The sequence below is a fragment of the Anguilla anguilla genome, chromosome 14, assembly GCF_013347855.1.
Source record: "Anguilla anguilla isolate fAngAng1 chromosome 14, fAngAng1.pri, whole genome shotgun sequence".
NCBI classification, from domain to species: Eukaryota; Metazoa; Chordata; class Actinopteri; order Anguilliformes; family Anguillidae; genus Anguilla; species Anguilla anguilla.
In genome coordinates this window covers 15,631,832-15,652,714 of record NC_049214.1, presented here as the reverse complement: position 1 = coordinate 15,652,714, position 20,883 = coordinate 15,631,832, and the positions used below count along the sequence as shown (strand labels likewise).

General features: G+C 39.2%; 1 protein-coding gene across 2 annotated transcripts in view; it reads right to left on the bottom strand.

Moving 5' to 3' along the window:
• Positions 1-20,883, bottom strand: part of col5a1 (procollagen, type V, alpha 1) — a 100,107-nt gene that overhangs the window by 54,340 nt on the left and 24,884 nt on the right. For both annotated transcript variants that reach the window (XM_035390597.1, XM_035390598.1), the window contains exons 3-4: positions 13,005-13,218; positions 12,106-12,268 (exon numbers count right to left, since the gene is read on the bottom strand). In XM_035390597.1, coding sequence (XP_035246488.1) covers positions 12,106-12,268; positions 13,005-13,218 — 377 coding nt within the window. The remainder of the gene's footprint in view (positions 1-12,105; positions 12,269-13,004; positions 13,219-20,883) is intronic.

Below are 20,883 nucleotides of genomic sequence, written 5' to 3'. Positions count from 1 at the left end.
TGAAACCTGTCTGTGGTTAGATGAGCTGTGATGTACCTGAGATGCTAGCGTATTCTGAAAATCTATAGATTGGACTAGACGTCATATCATGCGTCCACATATTATTCATAAATTATCTTTTTATGCTGATAAAATATTGTTAAATCTTATTACATTTTCTTCTCTAAAGTTTAGCATCATTAGAGTGTGTTGATATTATGACATATTTTGTATATTATTATTATTATTATTATTATTATTATTATTATATTTTGAAATAATAATTACCATTATTTTAGGTTTGCCTCAAGTTTTTTAATTGCCAGCAAAGGTATGCCCCACATTCTATTACTACAAGGGGTAGACTTGAACCAGCAGTGTTGAATTAATCAAAATGTAAGATTTCCTACAGATATATGAGGGCAAAGGGAAGAGTGTGTTCCTGCTTCACAGAAAATTTAAAGGAGTCCTGTAGTAAAGTTTCTCTCAACACAGCTGCTTTAAATCACCTCCCTTCCAGTGAAAATCTTTGACCAGGATACATCGTTATCACTTGAACAATGGGAAACATAAACATGCCTGCTATTCTATGAGGCTTTCCCTGAAACAGAAAAACAGACACCATGAACACTCCCAGTCAAGAGCCTGCTATGCAGCACAATGTCTATGATTCTTCGGGATTAATGTCACAAAGGCCTGCATGTCAAAGTTCAGAGGCAAGTTGCCATAATTTTGTCATTCCCCCTAGAATATCGGCCCAGGAACTAGACATGCCTGCACCCTCCATTACCATGGCAATGGGACCTTGGTATGCTGTCCTGACATGACTGCCATTGAGCCGGGCAAGAGCAGCAGCATTTGCCTGCATGCTCATAGCAGGGGACCAAATAAAGGCAGAACATTCACCCTGTGACCCTTCGTGTCTGCCATCTCCTTAAAACAAAAAAGGAAGGCCATTCAGAGACCATGGGGAGAGAAAGAATGAACAGGCCCATTGTCTCCACATAGCTCCTCCTAATTTCACCAGGACTACGCAGCAGCTGTACCAGTGGTAACTCAGAATAATCTCTCAGGATAGGGAGGAATGCTAGAACACCTCATAAAAACATGCTTGCATCATACAAATGAGACACAGGAACCAGCCTCTGATTGCAGAGTTAACTTTTTATATAGTGATAGGAGGCACAGTTAAAAGACTTGTTCTAGTGCAGTCAGGCTAAAGACATGCATATGAACACAACTGGTCTTCCTCAAGCTACATTTGAAAAAAAAAAAAAAAAACCCAGCAAATTACATCACAAATCCCTGCCAGTGAGAGGCTCAGAAATTTTCCTTGAGGAAAAGCATGTCACACCAGGGATTCTGAAACTTGGTCCGGAAGGCTCCCATGTATGCTGGTTTTTGTTAGAGCCAGTTCTTTATCAAGTAAGGTTGCTGAAAACATGTGCTCAAATGATTTCCTAATGCTATTAATGCTGGTTCAACCTATTTGCTATGTGTCATGTCCATACATTCGGCAAGTAGAATCCCACTGAATTCACCAGTCAACTTACAATTAAATGAAGTAGAAATGTACCTCCTTACTAAAAACAATCACTTGACATATAGGACATAAGCAAAACAAAAGCAGATAGTCAGCCTCAGAAATTTAAAATCCTGTAATGTGAAAATCGGACAATAGTTCTTCATGGTGCACACAGGTATTTCAGTTGAAATAATAGGTCACCCCTGAACAAAATGATCAGTTTCTATTTAAAAGTAATGAATAACTTGGTACAATCCACTGGTTGCTATCTTAGGTAAAACAAAAACCAAAAGGCACAAGGTTCCCCTAGGGCCTAGTTTTAGAAGCCCTGCGTTACACAAAGTTCATGGCTTTCAGCAGCAGTGAAACTACGTGACCATCCTGGAGTGGAGGAAGTGTGTCACTTCTGCCACTGGGTCAGGGTTCCCAGTCCTTCCCAATTCTTAAACAGTAGCCTAACTTTTCTGGGGCCACAAATTAAATTTAATGTACATGTTATTCATGCAATTGTAGTCTATGTTGTGGTTGGTTCATTGCTTTAAGCATTGCATTACATTGCAGTGTGTAATTCATAAACTAAACCATTAATGAAATACTTGTACATTGTTTTAGATTGTGTGTATGTGTCTGTGTGTTATACAAGGGAAAATATGCACACACATTTGTTAAATGCATAGGTAGTAATCAATAATACAGAACTGAAAAGTTTTTATTTTCTCTTTTGCTCCAATTGTCTCATCCCTCCTCAGAATTGTAGTACATTTTATATCCAGATGGGGGCAGGAGGGATTTTAGCCATAGAAAACCCAAAAAGGAATCTCAACAGAAAATGAAAATAAATAAATAAATAGAATCAGGCCAAATTGTAATCAACCGACTTGGACTCACGTGTCGGCTGCTTGTCTAAATGAATGAGAAAACCTAATAGGAAGCTGTGTCTATTTCCAGAGTCCAGACTTATAAAACTGTAGACTAATGGACGGAGCACAAGAAAAGGCAGAGCTTGCTTCCTCTCTTAACAGCCAGACTAAGAACTTCTTGAGAAGAACTGGGCAGACTAAGCACCTGTAAACCAAATGCTCTCAGCTGCTTGGGCACGCCCAGTTTCTAAGCAGGAACACATGTGGGACCTCTCTCATTCCTGGCCCCTAGCAGCCAGAGAGAGGATTCACTGCAGGCTCTCCTGTGCTGTACAGGCATGGCGTGAGTTTGGATGTGGCGTGGTATTGCAGAGCGGGTCTGCTCCGGGGGAAAGGGGGCTCTGGAGGGGGGGCTCCTTTCCCCCTTTCATTCCTCTCATCCTGCCATTTCTCTTGACCTCTTTCCAGATTCAGCACAGAGGAACAGTTTGCCAACATGTATCGCTTCATACAGGAATTCTCTGTGTGTCCATAGAATTTGTTTTACAAACAGATTAGTTTGTATGTATGTTAAAAAGCTGCAAATTTCTGGAACAAAGTCTTATAGACAGATGTGGCAAATATTGACTTGTACCAAAGTAAGAAGAAAGAAATGAACAGCTTGTGACACAAAGCATACCACCTCACCTGTAAAACATGGTGGAAGTAGTGTTTTACCCAGGCAGGCAGGCAGACAACAAATGCAAGGGATTTTTTAACGAAGTACTAAATAATGACATTATTTTATGTAAAAACAAATGTTAATTTGTCCAATTACCTTTGGTTCCATAAAATGTGGGGAATACATAGTATATGCAATTCCTCAATGCATCACCCATTTTGGATGTAAAGGTCCTTAAATTAAAGCTGGCAGTCCACACTATAAATTTATGTGCATTGTTTCAATTCAAATCCAATGTGATGGAGTAAAGAGCCAAAAAAAAAGTGTTACTATCCAAATACTAACGGATTGCACTGTATATAATACAAACCATAACATCTGAGTAATACCAGTGGGAATATTAAGGTTGAGCTTTTACAATTCTACATTTTTTGCAATTTTGATTGTTGATTACATTTTTATTGACTTTGTTTAATTGCTTGCATTCATTTGACTTGTAAGTTTGCCACAAGAGATATTAAGCCACTCCATACACATGTACAAGGGGCATGTACACTATGAGCTCTGCCAGCAATATACAGCACTTGTGGGGAGGTTAATGGCCCTTAGAGTTTACCTTGGGCCAACTCATTATCCCAGCTGTGCCATAAATGATCATACTTAGACAGAATGTCATGGATTATATATTAGACACACATGCACAGACAGACACATAAGCACACGTGTCAAAGCAACCAGCCCTGGCTAACAAAGGACACATCTCACAAAGTGTGTCATCAAAAGGAGCCTTGGTAGATAATTATACACAGAATCCCATTGTCTAAGCTGGTTGTTGCTCATTGCACTAGCTGTGAGCAGATGGGTAAATTAAAACAGCTGGTTAGTTATAATGGACAGAGACCCTCCAGAGTCAGTATTAGGAGTTCAAACACTACAGGACACTGCAGCAGCATTTCCCCATGAAGTCATGATATATTAAACGCAGGCTCAGTAAAGCAAATGCCCATTATGAGTAATGTAATAATGCTGGGCCCTCATTTGTCAATGAGAAAAAAAGGGCTCTGGGAGCTTTTCTCTAGGAGGTCTATTTCTAACCGCTTAAAGCATTTATTTTTACAGTGCCCCAAAGCCAGGCCTAAACCAATAGTCGAGCCCAACAAGTGGGCATTTTTGACCCAACCACATTACCAAATAACACACTGCAAAGGTCAAGTACCAGCGTGGTGACCATAAATCAATATACTTTCCTCTCAGACTTCAGCGGGACTCTGAGACCTCAGTGGAGTTTTGCCAAGAGCAACAACGTGTCCCCCACCTCAACTCCCCTCCCTCCCTTCCCCCTGGCCCTCCTGCCCAGGACTTGTACTGCAGGCTGGGTTATGGGATGGCTATGACTGTGTCCGGCCCCCATTTCCTACTCTTTGGGCTGATGGAAAGGAGTGGGGCCTAGAGCAGCGTCGGACGCTTGGGAATGTTTTTCTTGGCGTTTCCCTCGAACCCGCAAAAAAAGTGCTTAGAGCACAACTTTTATGCCTGCTCCGATACTCAGGATCTGGACCGCAGACATCTGCAATGCGTTAAGGAAATGTCCCCCCGTTTATTCCAGGGTAACCTCATCTGTGGCCTGAGGTACCAGATGAACTGGCTTTCCTGCCATCTAACTGTATGACATCATGTGTGTGACCTTCATCAGGTGGTGTTTCTTATCTGCTTTTTTAATATGTGCATTTGCAATCAAATTTCTAGCTTGCAAAATAATATAGTCCTAAATATAATCAATTTAAGATACAGCAGCAGATTCAAACATGCAGCAAAATCCAATATATGTGGAAAGAGGACCTATGGCATGGTGCACAGTGGATTTAATACAACCACTGTGAACATTGATGTTCATTGCACAAACAAGCAGTGCATCCAATTCAAAGTATAAAGCTTGCCTACACATACAGACAGGAATTGAAAGATATGAAAGATATGTTAGTATCAGCACTGATTTATCTCACAGCATGTAGCTTTCAACAGTGAAGCCAATACAAAAAATTAAATCATAATAAAATGAATGTTGATTGCATAGCTATCATAAATTTAGACAAATCTGGACAGATAACATTATGTTTTTTGTTCAAGTTGCCTTTCTCACATGTTTAGACACATAATATGACCTGCTGGCAGCTATGCTGTATAACGCTCAACAAAGTAACACAGATTATGGATAAAAAATAACTTAATAATGTCACATGTGTAGCAGATCGTAGAAGTGTCTGTCATGGTGAGATTGCGCCAGGTGAAAGCATTTAAACACTTTGCCCAAGTCTCCCACTCGCCCCCAGTCAATAAACCATCCAGAATTCCTTCTGGAATTGAAGGTACACCTGGAAAAATAATAGATAGAATTCTCAGAGGGGGCTGGGGCAAATGGGGAGGGGAGGGGGTAGGTGGGGGTGTAACACAGTCTAGGTGTTTCCCCTACAGCTGTTTGGCTCAGGACCAAACAGGCAGTCCCTCGACAAGCTGTCATGAGTTCTTCACATCTCTCTCTCTCTTTCTCTCTCTCTCTCTCCCTCCCTCCCTCCCTCCCTCCATCTCTCCCTCCCTCACTAGGAAGATTGGTGTTGGCTGCAATTTCAGCAGCAATGTGGAGAAAAGGTACAAACAGAGCAGGGAAAAGGCAAGGGCAGGAGAAAAAATAAACAGGAACCATAATAAAGTTATTTTATAATATTAACTTTTGGTGTCGGGACTTTAACTGCCGACAGGCCACTGTTTTTTTACAGCTTTTTCCAGCCAGAGCCGGAGCAACAGCCATGTTCACCCTTGCGATGGCTTATCCCCAGCCATCTGTGCCATGCGCTGGACCTCCCCCTTTCCCCCGCTCCGGGTTGTCCCATCAGGCGCACTCTGGTAACCTCCGGATGATATCATTATATGCAGTCACTGTTCCAAGCCTTACATCAGTGTCTGGAAGAGAAATTCTCACTCTTTCCAAGGCCCCGACCAAGCTCACCTCCACCTCTCTCGCTACCACAGACTGCTGTGCCAAAACCGTCAAGACTGATGCACAGCAGCTGCTAGGGTTAGTCACCCTGTTCCACCAATCCCATAAATGCACAACAGCTTACAACCTAGTGTCTTTCATGTGGGGGCTTCTGTTTCCCATTGTCTATGCTCCAATAGCTGGGTACCCTTACTGTACTATGCATTTGCTGAACATACTTTAGCATATTAGAATTTGCCTAGAATTCAACAGCACAACAGATACGCCAAGTATCCTTGCCTCAGCTCTCTAACAGCTGCAGAAACCTGGTTTCAATCTCTCCTCACATTCCACATTTTCCAGCACCGTGGCCATTTTGATCCCCCAACTCCCCTCCCCTCATCTTGGCTATAGAGAGAACAGAAGGATCTGCGGTACAGTGCTCACATTGTGGACAGAACAGAGAAAAAACATCTGGAAGGAGTGCACTGCTTCTTACAGCCTGCTGGTATATTATTACAGGAAAATGAAAATAAGGAGAAAGCATGCCACAATCATATGCCTCAGAAATGACAGTTTGCATTCCAAATAGAACTGAGATTTCTGGTCCAGACGACCACCATTTTAGTCTCCCTCTCCCTGAATGTCCACTCACGCATATAAGAGGCAGTGTAACCACTTATAAAATGATTCAAACAGTCATACATTCTGCATTCATTACATGCATTTTTATTTATAATACATTCAATACAAAACAATGTGGAACTTTAATTTATTGGCCAAAAATAGTGAAGTAAGGAGAAACGTTTTATAATTTTACAGAGATTATGAAGGGTGGAACTGATGGAGATATGCATGATTAGTCTTGATAGAGAAATTGATTCATAGTATGGGTAGGGATTTCAGTGTAGACTGCAAATTAATGTATTCATGGGTATTAGTGACAGGGATAGTAATGATGAATGCATTGCTGGATAGCAATAAAATTATTCAATGACTTATACTGATGGAGCTACTGATGGACATTTCTGTAGAGACAATAGTTCCTACTAAAGGAGATATTTATTGGTAGCAATGTGCCGTTATGCTTTATTTTTTGGAGAGTCAATGGGAAAATGCCCCCCCGCCCCCTATTAAAATACCTGAATAATTATGAGGAACGTTTCACACAAGCAGGCATTGTGTGATGTTAAAAAGGTGGGGGTTTTGGGACATAACATGCTTCCTGTTTCCACTGAGATGGCTTGCATTTTGGGTATTTACCAACTTCAGTACAATGAGTCATCCAAACACAAATTATTTATGAGTAAACTAAGATCAACCCCCAAAGCTAGCTATAATCCCTAAGAGCCAGACAAGACACATCTTGAATTTTCATGTCCGGAACAACAGCTAGCGGTGCTAAGAAACACAAGGCTTAACCACAACTGATTCCAGCCAAGACGATACAGCAACCATGAGCCAGTATAATCAGAGATTTTAAATAAATATATAAATCATATGAGCTGAAAACAATGGGGTAAATCCTCTGAGAAAAAAATATTGAGTGTAATTCATGCCGTTTATTGCAAAATAGCTGTAAACACTGTCAGTGCCACATTCTTTAATAACATATTGACGAAAATGAAATAACCGCACAACAACAGACAAAACGTTAGTGAGGGCAGTTCACAAGTATGATATTCCATGTTTTAGATGTGAAACAAAAATGTTTCAGACATCAGATCAATCTTCAAAGGACATTTTTGAGCAAGGGAAGCATCAACGTTCACCTTCTCAGCTGCATTTGCTTACATTTCAGACTGCACTCTGTCTCAGTTGTCTGAGCAGAGTTATTATCTATTTATTCTTAGGAGTTTTTTTTTTCCTTTTTATAACTCAAAAACGCCTTTGCAAGTTTTCTCCAAATGCACGAATAAAGTGAAAGGCTGTTTTTGCTCAAACTAATGTTTGAAGTTTAGTAAGTGGTGTAGCTGAATTGTAAGTGTTTTTATTTTTATTTTTTTCTGGTATTTGTGACAGATTAATTTGTGGATCCTCCCCCAGTATGGCAGACTTCCTTGTTTCACAGCCTATAAATCTATTTTAGTCTGACACGGCCTTAAGATGAGCTCATACTTGAAACTGAACCTATTTTCCTTGATATTTGTTAGTGTTGTCCTGTATGTATGCCCATTTATTATTCAGGTATCTGCTATGTGGTTAGTAACTAGGCTTATATTAAATCGCAAATAGAAGAGCGCGAATGCTATTTTTGAATTATTTCCTTTGTAAACACTGTCAACTAATATCAATACAGATTTTCAAAAGGAAGCAAAACTTAATGTGAGTGCGGGAGGACGAGAAAGCTGAGAAGATAATAAAACTATGCACATATACTGTACACACTATACTTTACATTTTCAAAAATGCTCTCTGCTTCCCTTCAACAAATACTAAGCAGGAGGACAGCAGCTGGGGGATGTGGCCACCCTAACGACCAGAGTGGTCACCAATGTGCGATAAGCCATGGACATCCCACCAACTAAAATCTCTACGCCAAAATAATGTTGTGGCCGATTATGCGCTGCCCAGTGGCACGAGAGTCAGTGGCAGGGTTCAGGATTCTGCCACACACTATTACAGTGACGTAAGACGAATAGTCAACCTAAATTGATGAAAATTACATTTTCACATCCATATCACATCAGAGGTGAGTGGATTCACCATTCATGCAGATGGTGAGTTGAAAAAATATATATTTACATGAGGCTAAACTATGACTTAAATAAGTTGAGCCTCCCATTGAATAGGAATTCTATTGTCATATTTATTACCACTGCATAGAAACAATAAGTGTATATTTTTCTATCCTAAAAGCAAGGCAAATCTACCTGGAGGAGAAGATCACCTATATAAATAAATGGTGACAAACAACTAAGAAAAGGGGTGACTGTGGATACAAAATAAAACTCAGCCACATTCTCAAATAAATCTTTTTTTCTTTTTTTACATGAATGGCGACCCTTATTGGCTGGTTGAGCAGATTGGTGACCCAATAAAAAGTTTGAGGGTGATGAACAGGCAAAGGAATTTAGTGACGGGGGTCAGGATCGCTTGGTGGGGGGTTGAAACGACAGGAGAAGCAGACACTTCATTTGGGAAGGTATTTTGGGCCGAGAAGCTTAATTGTTTTATGACCCGATTCATTTAAAAAGAGCCTTATTTTAAAAAGAGCAGTAGCTACTGCTGGCTGCCTTGCTGCTGGCGGAGTGCAGTTTGACTGAGAATGTCTGCAGAGCAGTGGGATTAGGGGCACAGCACAGGCTTCTTTTAGTGCCCTCTATGTTCTGCTGAAGCTACTAGAGTAACAAATGAGAGTCACATCCCCTAGCTGATCAGTATTTATTTTGTGTAGTGCTATTTACAAAGATGTCACGTAGTAATTCAAAGTAAGATTTTGAAGGAAAAACTCATTTTGAATAATTGTAAGAGAAAAAAACATGATATTCACTGACCATGAAAAAAACAATTATGCTGACCTCTTAGATCACACAGAACACATTTACATTTGCTGTTTGGTGCTTGTATAGCAAATAGTTTCTATTTAATGACTGCTGTATTCATTTACCTAACAAAAAAATGCTCTTTACAGTTTTCACTTAAAGGAATCCTTAGGAAAACAAAGCCATATTATCTACCCACAGTGCTCTGAAATGATGAGATGTCACCTGACTTAACGTGTGCCTTCCTTCTCAGAGCAGCTGTAGGTTAAAAGGTGCACTGGCTTTACATCAAACCTATCAGTCAAGCTCTAATATTAATTGCAATTGAGAATTTCATCCTTAATCCCCAGATATTAACAAAGGGATTAGCACAAGCATCTGGAGGATTGGATTCTGACAAGATGATAATGTGAAAGAAAAAAAACATTCAATATTCCAGGAATGTTATTACGTTAGGAAAATCTCGTCACAAAAGGATAATTTATAATTTTGTTGTTTTATTTTGCGGGCTTAACTAGGCTGTTACTTAGTTTGCCAAAAAAAAGAATCTTTCCGTCACATCATATTACCTGTGAATATGCAAGTACATCAATTATATTTGGAAAAATACATTTTTGCGGCAATCTTCTTTCTAAAAATTCTCAGAAATATATATGAATCAACTAGATATCTGCTACATCATTGTTCTACTATTGTAATTTGATGGTACAGAGTGGTAACCTTTACCCTATGTTACATCATCTTGCAGAGATGATATTTTCCAGACTACAATATCCACATCAACATGGCTGATATCCACATAGTGTTTTATTGTAATCTAAACCCAAATGAGATATTCAAGTTCCATATTGTCATAAGTATATTTTTATGGGTTACTGGATGGCTAATTCTGTTAAAGCACTGTTCTAGTGCTTGCATCAAATCAGAGCCATGCCAATTCTGATACTGTGGAAGCTTGCTGCGCAGGTCAGTGCATAATTGGCAGTATGATCGAGCAGCGTTAGGAAGGGGTGAGTCAGCTGGCCTCATTGCTTTCTTGTGACCATCGCTGGCTGATCAGACGCCCATTGTCTGCTTGCTAAAGCTGTGCATGAAGTGCCCTCCGCAGTATATGATTGGGCATTCCGAATTGCCTCCATTTTATTTTTGCACAGACCAACACACAAACAGACATGTATGCATGCATGAACACACACACGCACACACACACACACACACACACACACGCGCACACAGCAAACCACAATCATACATCAATCAGCTATCTGTGTTTGATAATAGCCTGCGTGACAAGCTGCTAGAAATACTCTGTCTCATATCATTAAAAATATAATCACTCTTTGCAGTATTCTTCCAGAAGAAAATCTAAAAAGGGAGGGAGAATGATAGAAAAAATGCAGATAATGTTTTCAAGCTAAAAAAAACTAAAATGAAAAGAGCAATATCTCCAGACTGATATCAAATATACTTTAGCTGGTGACCCAGAAGAATTGAGCAAGCTTATGAATTACATATATCTCTGTATTGCAGGTTAGGCCTTTTGGCAACTTGTGCGCTCCATTTCTAAAAGTAAAATAACTTCCTCAGTTGACAAAAATATTTACAATTACATATATCAAGGCCATCAACATTAAAATTACTCCAATGGAAAACAGTAATTCGCCTTGGAATAATGGAGTAACACCAACATTCTACAGAATGCTCTCAATAGATCCGGCTCCTTTGTAATTTGAGGCTACTTTCCTTCATTAATAACCTTACAGTAATCTGTGACTATAAGATAATTTCTACATTATTAGCAAAACACACAGTGCATCTTCTTTATACAATCATTCACACAGCTCAGTCAGGTTTTATGAAGGCATAACATATTACAACCATTATCTAGTAACAGACATCCTTGACAACTCATATTACAACTTGCTTGTCTTCCACACATTAGCTTTCTTCTTAACTCAATTTCTGTAAAGTCTTTTGGAAGCAGACATTATTGTCTACTGGCCTTATTCAAGCCATACTACATCTCACAAGACAATGCAGGGAAACACTTCTCTTACAGTGCAGTTTTCTTTAAACACATCCGTAAACATAAGTGTGGAAGCATCTCAAGCTTCTGCATGAAAGGCTGAGGACCTGGCTGAAGCTGAAGCTTAAGCTATGCAAACAGCACAGATCTCAATGCCTGCCTCCACCTGTTGCTTTGCAGTAGTGGGGCATGTTTCTAATTGTAAGAATCCCTCTGTTGAACAAGGCTAAACAACACCCTTAAACAATGTTTTCGTCTGGTAAACAAGCATAAACATCACCCATTGTTCTGTGTGACAAAACTGATCATATAAATGCATCCATCTGGCTCTCATTTCCTCCAAGCCATTATTTCTGCTAATTTATGCAAGGAGCTGGAGCTATTCAAACAGTGATGACTGATTTAAAGATCTGATTTACATTTTACAAAGAAGAAATTATTTGAGTAAGAAAAGCTTATTTAACCCAAACATAGTGGAATACAGGCAGATACCAAATCTGTGCAACATTACAATGCAAGCTATCAAGAAAAAATATGAATTTCCCCTTTACCAATTATCCTTTTACAATTGAAGGTAAACATATTCTTGACCTACCTCAAAGACTTCTTCATCAAGTATCCTAGTTCCAAAAACCACAATGCCTTTGGTATCAATGATGGGATGTGGACTTCTAGCCAGGGTCTTCTTGGTCTGCTTTTTACAGTCCAATATCATTGTGATGGTTTGCTTATGCACACTAATAGCCACTCGATGCCACCTGAGGGACAGTAGACAAGGTTTAATACAGGCTCCATCTAACCTCCTTGCAAAAAAGAAGCAGGGCGTTTACACAGATTTGGAAATGCACTAGTCAGAACATTTGGCCATGCAGTTTTACACATTACTATATGAGAACAAAAGGCACGTGCACTAACTATATTTCCTTCATAGCCAACTGCCATTGCAATCATTACCCAGAATGCAATTATTCTGACATTAGTTTTGCATAACAGGGTAGGAAATGAAGATCCAACAAATTCTGGCTCTATAATGTTTTTTTTTTTTGTTTTGTTTTTTTGCAAAAGACAGAAGACCCAGAGAAGGGGAGGGGTCCTGCTCTTTATGTTCAGAGTGAAAAGTCAAGCAGGTTCATTTGAAGTATTTTGTGTGAAAGGCCTCCATGACAGACAGGGGATGTGTTGATTGAAATGTAAAAGACCTGGTAAAATACCATGTGACAAGCCCCAGGGTAGTCTATTTTGCATGTCAAAATTATTAAGTCCTTTTCCACCTGCCCATAATCAAAGGATATACAAACATTCAGACTAAGTGATACATGTAATCCAGGATTAAACTTCTCATGTCTCCTGTGCTCATGACAGAAACGTGTGTAAATTGCAGTTGGTTTGAAATAGGAGTTTCAGGCGAGATGTGTTAGCAGCATACAGGAAGAATTGAGACACAATCCTGATGGACAGAATCAAGGATAGGGCTCACAGCAGGCTGGGACTCACTTTCCATCAGCCAGGTTGACCCCTCTGAAGAGCGGGTAGTCCTCGGGGCCAGGTTTGCCCATGTGATCCTCATACATGAAGATTGGCGAGCGGCCCACCTCCATGCCGAGTTGCTGGATTCCCTGCTCATTGTAGATGGACATCAAAAAGGACTGGCTGCCTTTCTTTGGCCTCACTGTGGTCAGAATGGAGAAGTCCTCCGGAAAGGCCGTAGCTGGTGGGCAGGAAGGTTTATGTTATCATATGCCAGATTCATCCAATGTTGTTTAACAATGAAAAAGATACAAACTTGCAATAATTTTGTCCATGCACTTTTGAATATAAATGAAAAGTGTATGCTGTGTGGTTGCCACATTTTCTGCTTTGAGTCAAAGAAGGAAAGAAACCAATAACAATAGTTCCTTATGATGAAAGAAAATAGACCCCAAGGGCATAGCTTCCAGACGGAGTGTGCTCTCTGAATATTAATGTGTTGCAAATGTCACTTTGGGTCAGAGGCATTTTTTTTTTTTTTTTAAAGATCACAAAAATGAGAGGAGTAACTGAAATTAGACATGGCTTCTTCTAGTCAAGCACACAACCAAATATGCACAGTCAGCAAAACATGTCAAACAGATCATCATACAGCATCATCTTGTCTTAAAGATAACATAAACAATGGCAGTTAATATATTCTGATATCCTGGTCAAAATGAGCAACAGGATTTATGTACAGTGCAGGAAGTGATGCAGGCAGCCTTGGAATATATATGGAACCCAAAGGTTTTCCACTCCCCTGCTGGTGCTGAGGAGCAAAATGTGGAGCGTTTCCAGTGGAGCAGCACCACTGTCCTTGAAGAACAGGGTAATGAGAAGAGCATGCTCTCTCTGGACTCCACTTTAAATCGCTTTCTCAAAACTTTCCCAGAGTTAATGCGTCTGCCAGATCCGGAGCGAGGAGCCTCGGTTCTTTCCCTTGAAATAACATCTGCACGCATGTTTCTGCAGTCTAAATGTTTCCCTTTATTTCACGGCCCACATCTGGGAGACAGACGACAGCTGGAGTAAGAGGCCATTTTGAATAGCTGCTGTTAACATGTTTGCAATCAGAAATACTTTAGACGGTGGGGGTTCTCATCTTTGGCAACAAAAAAATATTGAAATGCAGTATGTGTTGAAATACCATAATTGAACACCGTGATAAAGTATCACCATTATAATAATCTAAATAAGCCTTCAACAAATATAACAGTTGAAAGGAAATTCCTTTTCTTAGAATTTGAATCCAAGCGCTGGTATCTATGTGCATATGTGGAGCAGTACAGATTTTTTTCTCCTTCTTTTGTATAGCATTAAATAATATTCTGTTTCTTTTTTAAACCATCAGCTTTACAATATACAAATCAGAAAGCAGTTTTCTCACAAATAACACTATTTTCTCCCAGGCTGGCCTCAAGTTTCTTTGTGTTTCCTGACCCCAGGCAACCACCCAAAACCCTTATTTGGTGATTTACATAAGACGGCAACCAATCACGCTGCCTGGATGCCCCGATACTGTGATGGAACAGAGGAGTCTGTCGCACATCTGGTCCTGAGCAGTCCCAGAGTCCAGCAGAGACTAGAAAGAGCCAAGGAGTCCCAGTTCTACATGGAGAGCCTGTAAATCAACTGTCTTTAATACCTCCTTTTTTATTCTCCTCTGAAAACAGCATGCCATTCCTTTTTGGCTGTTAGAAGTAAAATCAGAGCTTGGTGGAAGAACACGCCTGTTAAAATGGAATTTCAGTTTTGGCACAGAAAGCACAGTCTGACTTTGTGAAGTGATGTGTATTTCAAACAGCTCAACAGTGCCACAAACGCATTTCTTAAGTCACAGAAAAGGACCATTGTTAACCTGGACATGCTGTATGCACAGGAAAATAAAATGTAACCAGGTAGAAATACATTATTAAAATTAGTAAAGAAAAGGTTGACTGCTTATTTCTGTCAAATTCTGTTGACTGGTTTAACTCACAGTGACACATAGTAATGTCATTACGTCAACACATGATCACATTTCGCATTACTGTATAATGTTGTCCATCAATTTCAAGCAACAAACTGACTGGTCTCCAGCAAAAACCTGTCAAAAAAGTTGGCTACACTGATAACAAATTAAAATATACACATGCATACATTAAAGACTAATTGCAAGATAAACCTGGCTATTTCCTGATGTGGGTACACATTAAGTATCCTAATACATGACGACTGAGTAAAAATGCATTTCAAGCCATGACATGTTGGGGGAAGGCAGAGGGCAATGGAGCTGACCTTAGGTCGTTACTTGATTAAAGTCCCAGCAGGATGCTCACATAAATACACACCCCCACAGACAAAAAGCTTCTAAGAAGAGTTCTGTTCCTTTGTCTGACCTTCTCACTGGCAGAGACTGAACCTTTGGCCTCAGAATTAGTAATATATATACCCACGGTTTCTATAATGACCATTATTCTACCACATTTTGAATGCTACAATGAGCAGGGGAATTAAAAAGATTCCCACACAAAGGTAATGGGTGATTGGCTGCCTCTTTTTGATACAGAGGCAAACTTTGCTTAGGCTAGTTTGTGCACTGAAAAAATAGAGGAAAGAAGAAGAAATTAACGAGGGCTTCAAGCACGTGGTATGTGGCTTAGTTAAAAAGCCATCCTCTACTTTTTCTTTCAGCTTTGTACCTTTGATATCTGAAGAGACTGTGACACCATGCTTGGCCCAAGGGGAGACAAGGTGGTAGAATTATGCATGGAAGGAGACTAGATTTATACAGCTGACTGTGACATATCAGTATTATCAGAGGGTCATGGGAAATAGGGACTTTGACCACCGAATGTCATGACAACCGATCTCCTATTTGCTAGCAGCCTATATAAATCATCCATGTGCATCACTTGCTTATTTTATTTTGAGAGTTATATTTATGAGAATTAAATTGTCAACAGTATTATCAACACAACAGCATAGTACAATTCTCCATTACATTTGCAATGGGATGCAGATGCATTTTATTTTATTTTTATTTGTAAATCAGATACATATGAACCGAAACACAGTACAATACACTTCACAGTACAATACTTACTGCTTCACTTGCATTGCCTGCAATGCATTGTTCTGCATGTCTGCAAAACATCTTTATACCATTTATACCATTTCACTTTCATTGCAACCATAAATGTCTGCAAAACATCTTTATACCATTTTAGTTTCAATCATACTAAATTGTTACGTCATTAGTCAAAACATGACAATGTTAACAAAGGCCTACATGAGGTCAATATTATTTTCAGAATAATTTAGGTACTAATGAGTCATGCAAATAAGATGTTTACAGGCACAATACTGTAGTCTAGAAGCATGGTATACAATATGCTGTTCAGCAATGTTAAAATCACAAAAGCTGTACCACAGACTTGTCTGCTGTATCCCTCAGGCAGCTCAGGTAAAAATGCAGAGGAACTCATAAAAATAACTGTATACATACTTTGAAGCGTATGCATACAACCTCGAGCATGTGCCCTGAAGGTGTGGCATCAACTGGGTTGTACATGAAAGAATCATTTTCCATTTTCCAAGAACAATGTCTAGTAATTTATTGCAGTGTTGTTCCGACATGTCCTTCACAGAAAAAAAATACAATAAAAATCTTGGGACTGTGAGCAATTTATGGAAAGGGGCAGTGCAGAAGGCTGGCCTTACGGCTGACCTACCAATAAATACAGCAAAAACTTGATAATGTGTTTTCCAGTTTTGTCTGAGGAGAGAATTTGAAGACATAAAAAAAGTATAGAGCCAATTTCAAGGACCCTCCACAAGTGCTGTTTAGAAGACCACTCTGACCTTAGGGATATGCCAGCCTTGGCAAACATACACACATTCCAAACTCTAACAACTCTGACCAGGTGGATAGGTAACAAATCTAAGGGATTATAATATGTACCACATTAAAAGTAGTCTGCTTAATTTCCTATATGGGTGCAATTGCAGTGGTGAATATACTGGTAAATTCCTTATTTGTGAACATTGCACTTACCTTTATTTTGAAGGTTATTAATCTTACAAATATATACTATAGGTGTCTAATCAATCTTTTGATGAAAACTTATTACTGTGTTCCAAAGTATATTTTCTGACCATCTAAAGACAGCAAGCAGTCATATATCCAATAAATAACCTCCATATCCAGTGATCTCCAAAATGTTTGGACAAAGTCATATTTTTTTCTTGATTTGGCTCTCTACTCCATAATTTTAGATTTGTAATTTGATAATTCATATGTGTAAAGTGCATATTCTCAGCTTTTATGTAAGGATTGTTTTATACACTTTGGGTTCACCATGTATACATTATAGCACTTCTTATAAAAACTGAGAATCTGCACCTTGACCACATGTCTTTGTCCCAAACATTATGGAGCTCACTGTACTGCATCATCTGTGTTCCCCCTGGCCTTATCAGCGCACGTTATTCAGTCATTTTCATTCATATGATATGTCTACCTATTACAAGACATTAATGTGACTTGTGATGTGATTTGCAATGATGGTTTCTATTGTACAGCTGTTATTGGTGATTTCAAAAAGTGTATTTGTGTAGTCATGAAGATCCAGTTTCGGCTAAAGTACTGTCATGGCTGTGCTGAAATAAATGTATTAGCCCTGTAGTATAAACAGCGAGCTTGCTTCACTTTCAATTTTTAATCAACCAGTACATGCAACTACAAACATATGCCAGAGTCAAATGACCTCTTACTAAATTCTATTTTCTAAATACCAGAGTTTGGCTCAAACTCATACAGTGATTATTCACTGTCTTATCTTTGCCTTCACACCAGTATCACAGATTTATGTAGGTAATGAACTGGACCTGTTAACTGTGTGAGTTCACAATGGAAATAAAACGAATAACCCTTTCTGGAACATGGGGGTGAAGGCTGGGGGTGAAAGGAATAGCTCTTGTTCTTCTGAATGTAAGGCAGGAAAAAGGAAGGAATTCTTAACAGCAGACACCATTCTCTCTCCTCCCATTATTGCACAGGTTATCAGGGGGGTCTGTAGTTTCTGAGGAATGTGACACTGATCTGACCTCCACAGCGTACCATTTCTGCAATGGGCTATTGAACCACTTTCATTCTGGCTAGGTAATTGCCTATTTGGAGATAGCCTGGGGTGAGTTTGTGCTGTTCATGTCATCTGAGGCTCCCATTCAGGAGAAGAGTGACTGAGAATTCACTCCAACTGAGAGACCGGCCATTCTACCACTCTCAAGGATAGAGTGCACTTTACTTATAATAATCAAAGTTTATAAATAATGGAGAATCAATCTTAGCTGTGTCAAAACAGAATTTTATTTTGTTCAAGCCATGTATGACCAGCAACACAATGTTTTAACCTTCATTCACCGAGTTAGTAGTTGATCCAATAAAGGCCATAAAAAAGGTAGAGCGTCTTTACTCTATGCTCAGAGAAGACTGTTGTATTAACTTGAATCGTGCCTGAGAGAGCTGGTTCTCTTCCTGGGTGATTTATTCTGAGGAATTGGGTGCAATGGATTAAGAAAGCAGTCGAGGAGGGTGCTGCAAGCCAAGTGCCAGTAAGATGGCCACAGTTTGTGCTGGCAGCCTTGCATTTCAGATCAGATAACATTCAGACAAAAACAAGAGGAAATTCCATGGCCTCTGCAGACCCAGTGTACTCCCAGACGCCCTGAAAGCCAATCATGAACCCACAGAGAACTACTCGTCCAACTATGAGCCAATCAGAAGCTAAATCTGGCTTCCAGACACTGCGACAGCAAACATCAAATGGATGAATCAGTACAAGCGTCAGAGGGAACAGACTGTGGGAGACCACTGTGCCTTAAGACAGCGCACTTGCTGAAGAGAAGCAGGCCACACAGAGCAAAGAGATCTTTCAGAATGGAAAACTAAAGAAAAAAAAAAAAAACAGCGGAAATTGCTGCTAATCCCAACACATCATGGCATGCGAAGAGACACAATGTTCCCAAAGTCAACACACAATATTTTCCATGGTTAACTTCACTAACCTATCAATATTCCCACTATCTGAAAATAAAACAACCAGTTCCAGACCATTTGACAGTTTCAGTTTTCAGTTTTCAATTTCACAATATATATATATTCCTTGCTCATAACATTTTATAATCCAATATTAGACTCTGTGTTCTTTTTGGTAATGATGCACAAATCCATTTAGTAATAAATCATAACAGATGCCATAATACTACCTGCCTTCATATGAAGTAAGAACCTTCATTTAGTGTTACTGTCACATCAAAACCCCACAGTTTTTAGGTACAATTTTTAAATGGTTAAAAAAATGTATGTCACTAGTATATCTGTACATTCTCATTAAGGGTAGCATTTCAAAATAATGTCCCTGTTGTCAGTACACATTGCGTACATCAAGTCAGCTAGGACATTGGAAACATGCCAGTGTTTCTCCTTTTTCTGCTGTCTATTTAACTACACGTTGGCAGATTTTGTCAGACGTTTTTACGAATTTGCTTTAGTTAAATTATTAAGTGTTCCAACACCACTGGCAGTCTTAAAAAAAATACTTTTAACAATATTAATGGATGGATTCATCAAAATACAGTATTTGGCCTTGATCCAATTACTATGCATCTTTTTTTTTGCTATTATCCCATAAAAAATGAATGTCTAACACTTACTGGCAGTACCAGGAAATGTCTGCAAGAGCCAAGTTTTCTAGAAGACTCCAGCTATCCCTGGCTGCTGTTTCACACACCTCCTGGTGGTGTTTTGCAGACTGGGCGCATTAACTGCAGTTTGTCTTGCTAATCTCTGTCAGTGAACTTGCAGAGATTTTGGCTTTATTTATATGCTTGTGTCTATTTGCTTTTTGCTATGAAATCAAAGGACAAAGGTACTCTGTTAGAGGATTCAAATGCAATTCCATTTGGTGAAACCCACTATTATAAATCTATATGCAGAGTAACCATGTATAGGAACTACTTTTTCACTTTGAAAATAAGCAGCTTTTGATAGAGGTATGCAGCACTCCTCAGATATTATTGGATTTAGAGGTTATTTTTTTTATTTTTTTTATTTTTTAATCTAGGAAGTCTCCAGTTTCGCTATCCTGGCATTCCTCACTAATCTCTAACATAGCACATGCGTTCAGCCCTCATCGTTATGAGTACTTTTCTACCCAAACAGCACACTCTTTAATATAAAAAAGGGAAGGTAAAACAGTACTGGCTAATAGTGGCTCTGGTCTGCATTGTTAACCTTCCTATCAACCAGGTAGGTAGAATTTACAAGCGCCCTGAGATAATGACCAGCCTGTCATCCCAGATTTAAACATCTTACAATGGAACAAGGAGCATTCCTGAGGAACTGCCAGAGGCTTTGACAAAACAGACCAAGCTGTAGAAATAGAGAATCCTACCTAAATGAAAGGTAACAACATGATGAACAGCTTGTCAGTTCAGAGGAAGGTACTAATTTAATAATAATAATAATTATTATTATTATTATTATTATTTATTAAGCGTCATCTTAATGAATCTTTAACCTATCTGGTACAAACCATTTTGGGAAGGAGGGTAAGAAAAATATTCAGTTTCATATTTCAAAATTGTATTTAGTATTTTTTTCCATTTTTATATATTATGTTGCACACCTTCCCCATTATAATTGTTCCTAATTGTACAATTCTATAAGAAGGGACCACCCAGCCACTGTAGCCCTAATTATAGCAGGGAGCCCAGTGCCAAGTTGATGAAAAAAGCCACTCTGTAAGTTGACTGCAGTGCATCACTTTTTCCTCACCCATATGTTTTTACAGCCCTGGCATTGCCGACACTTGGCAATGAG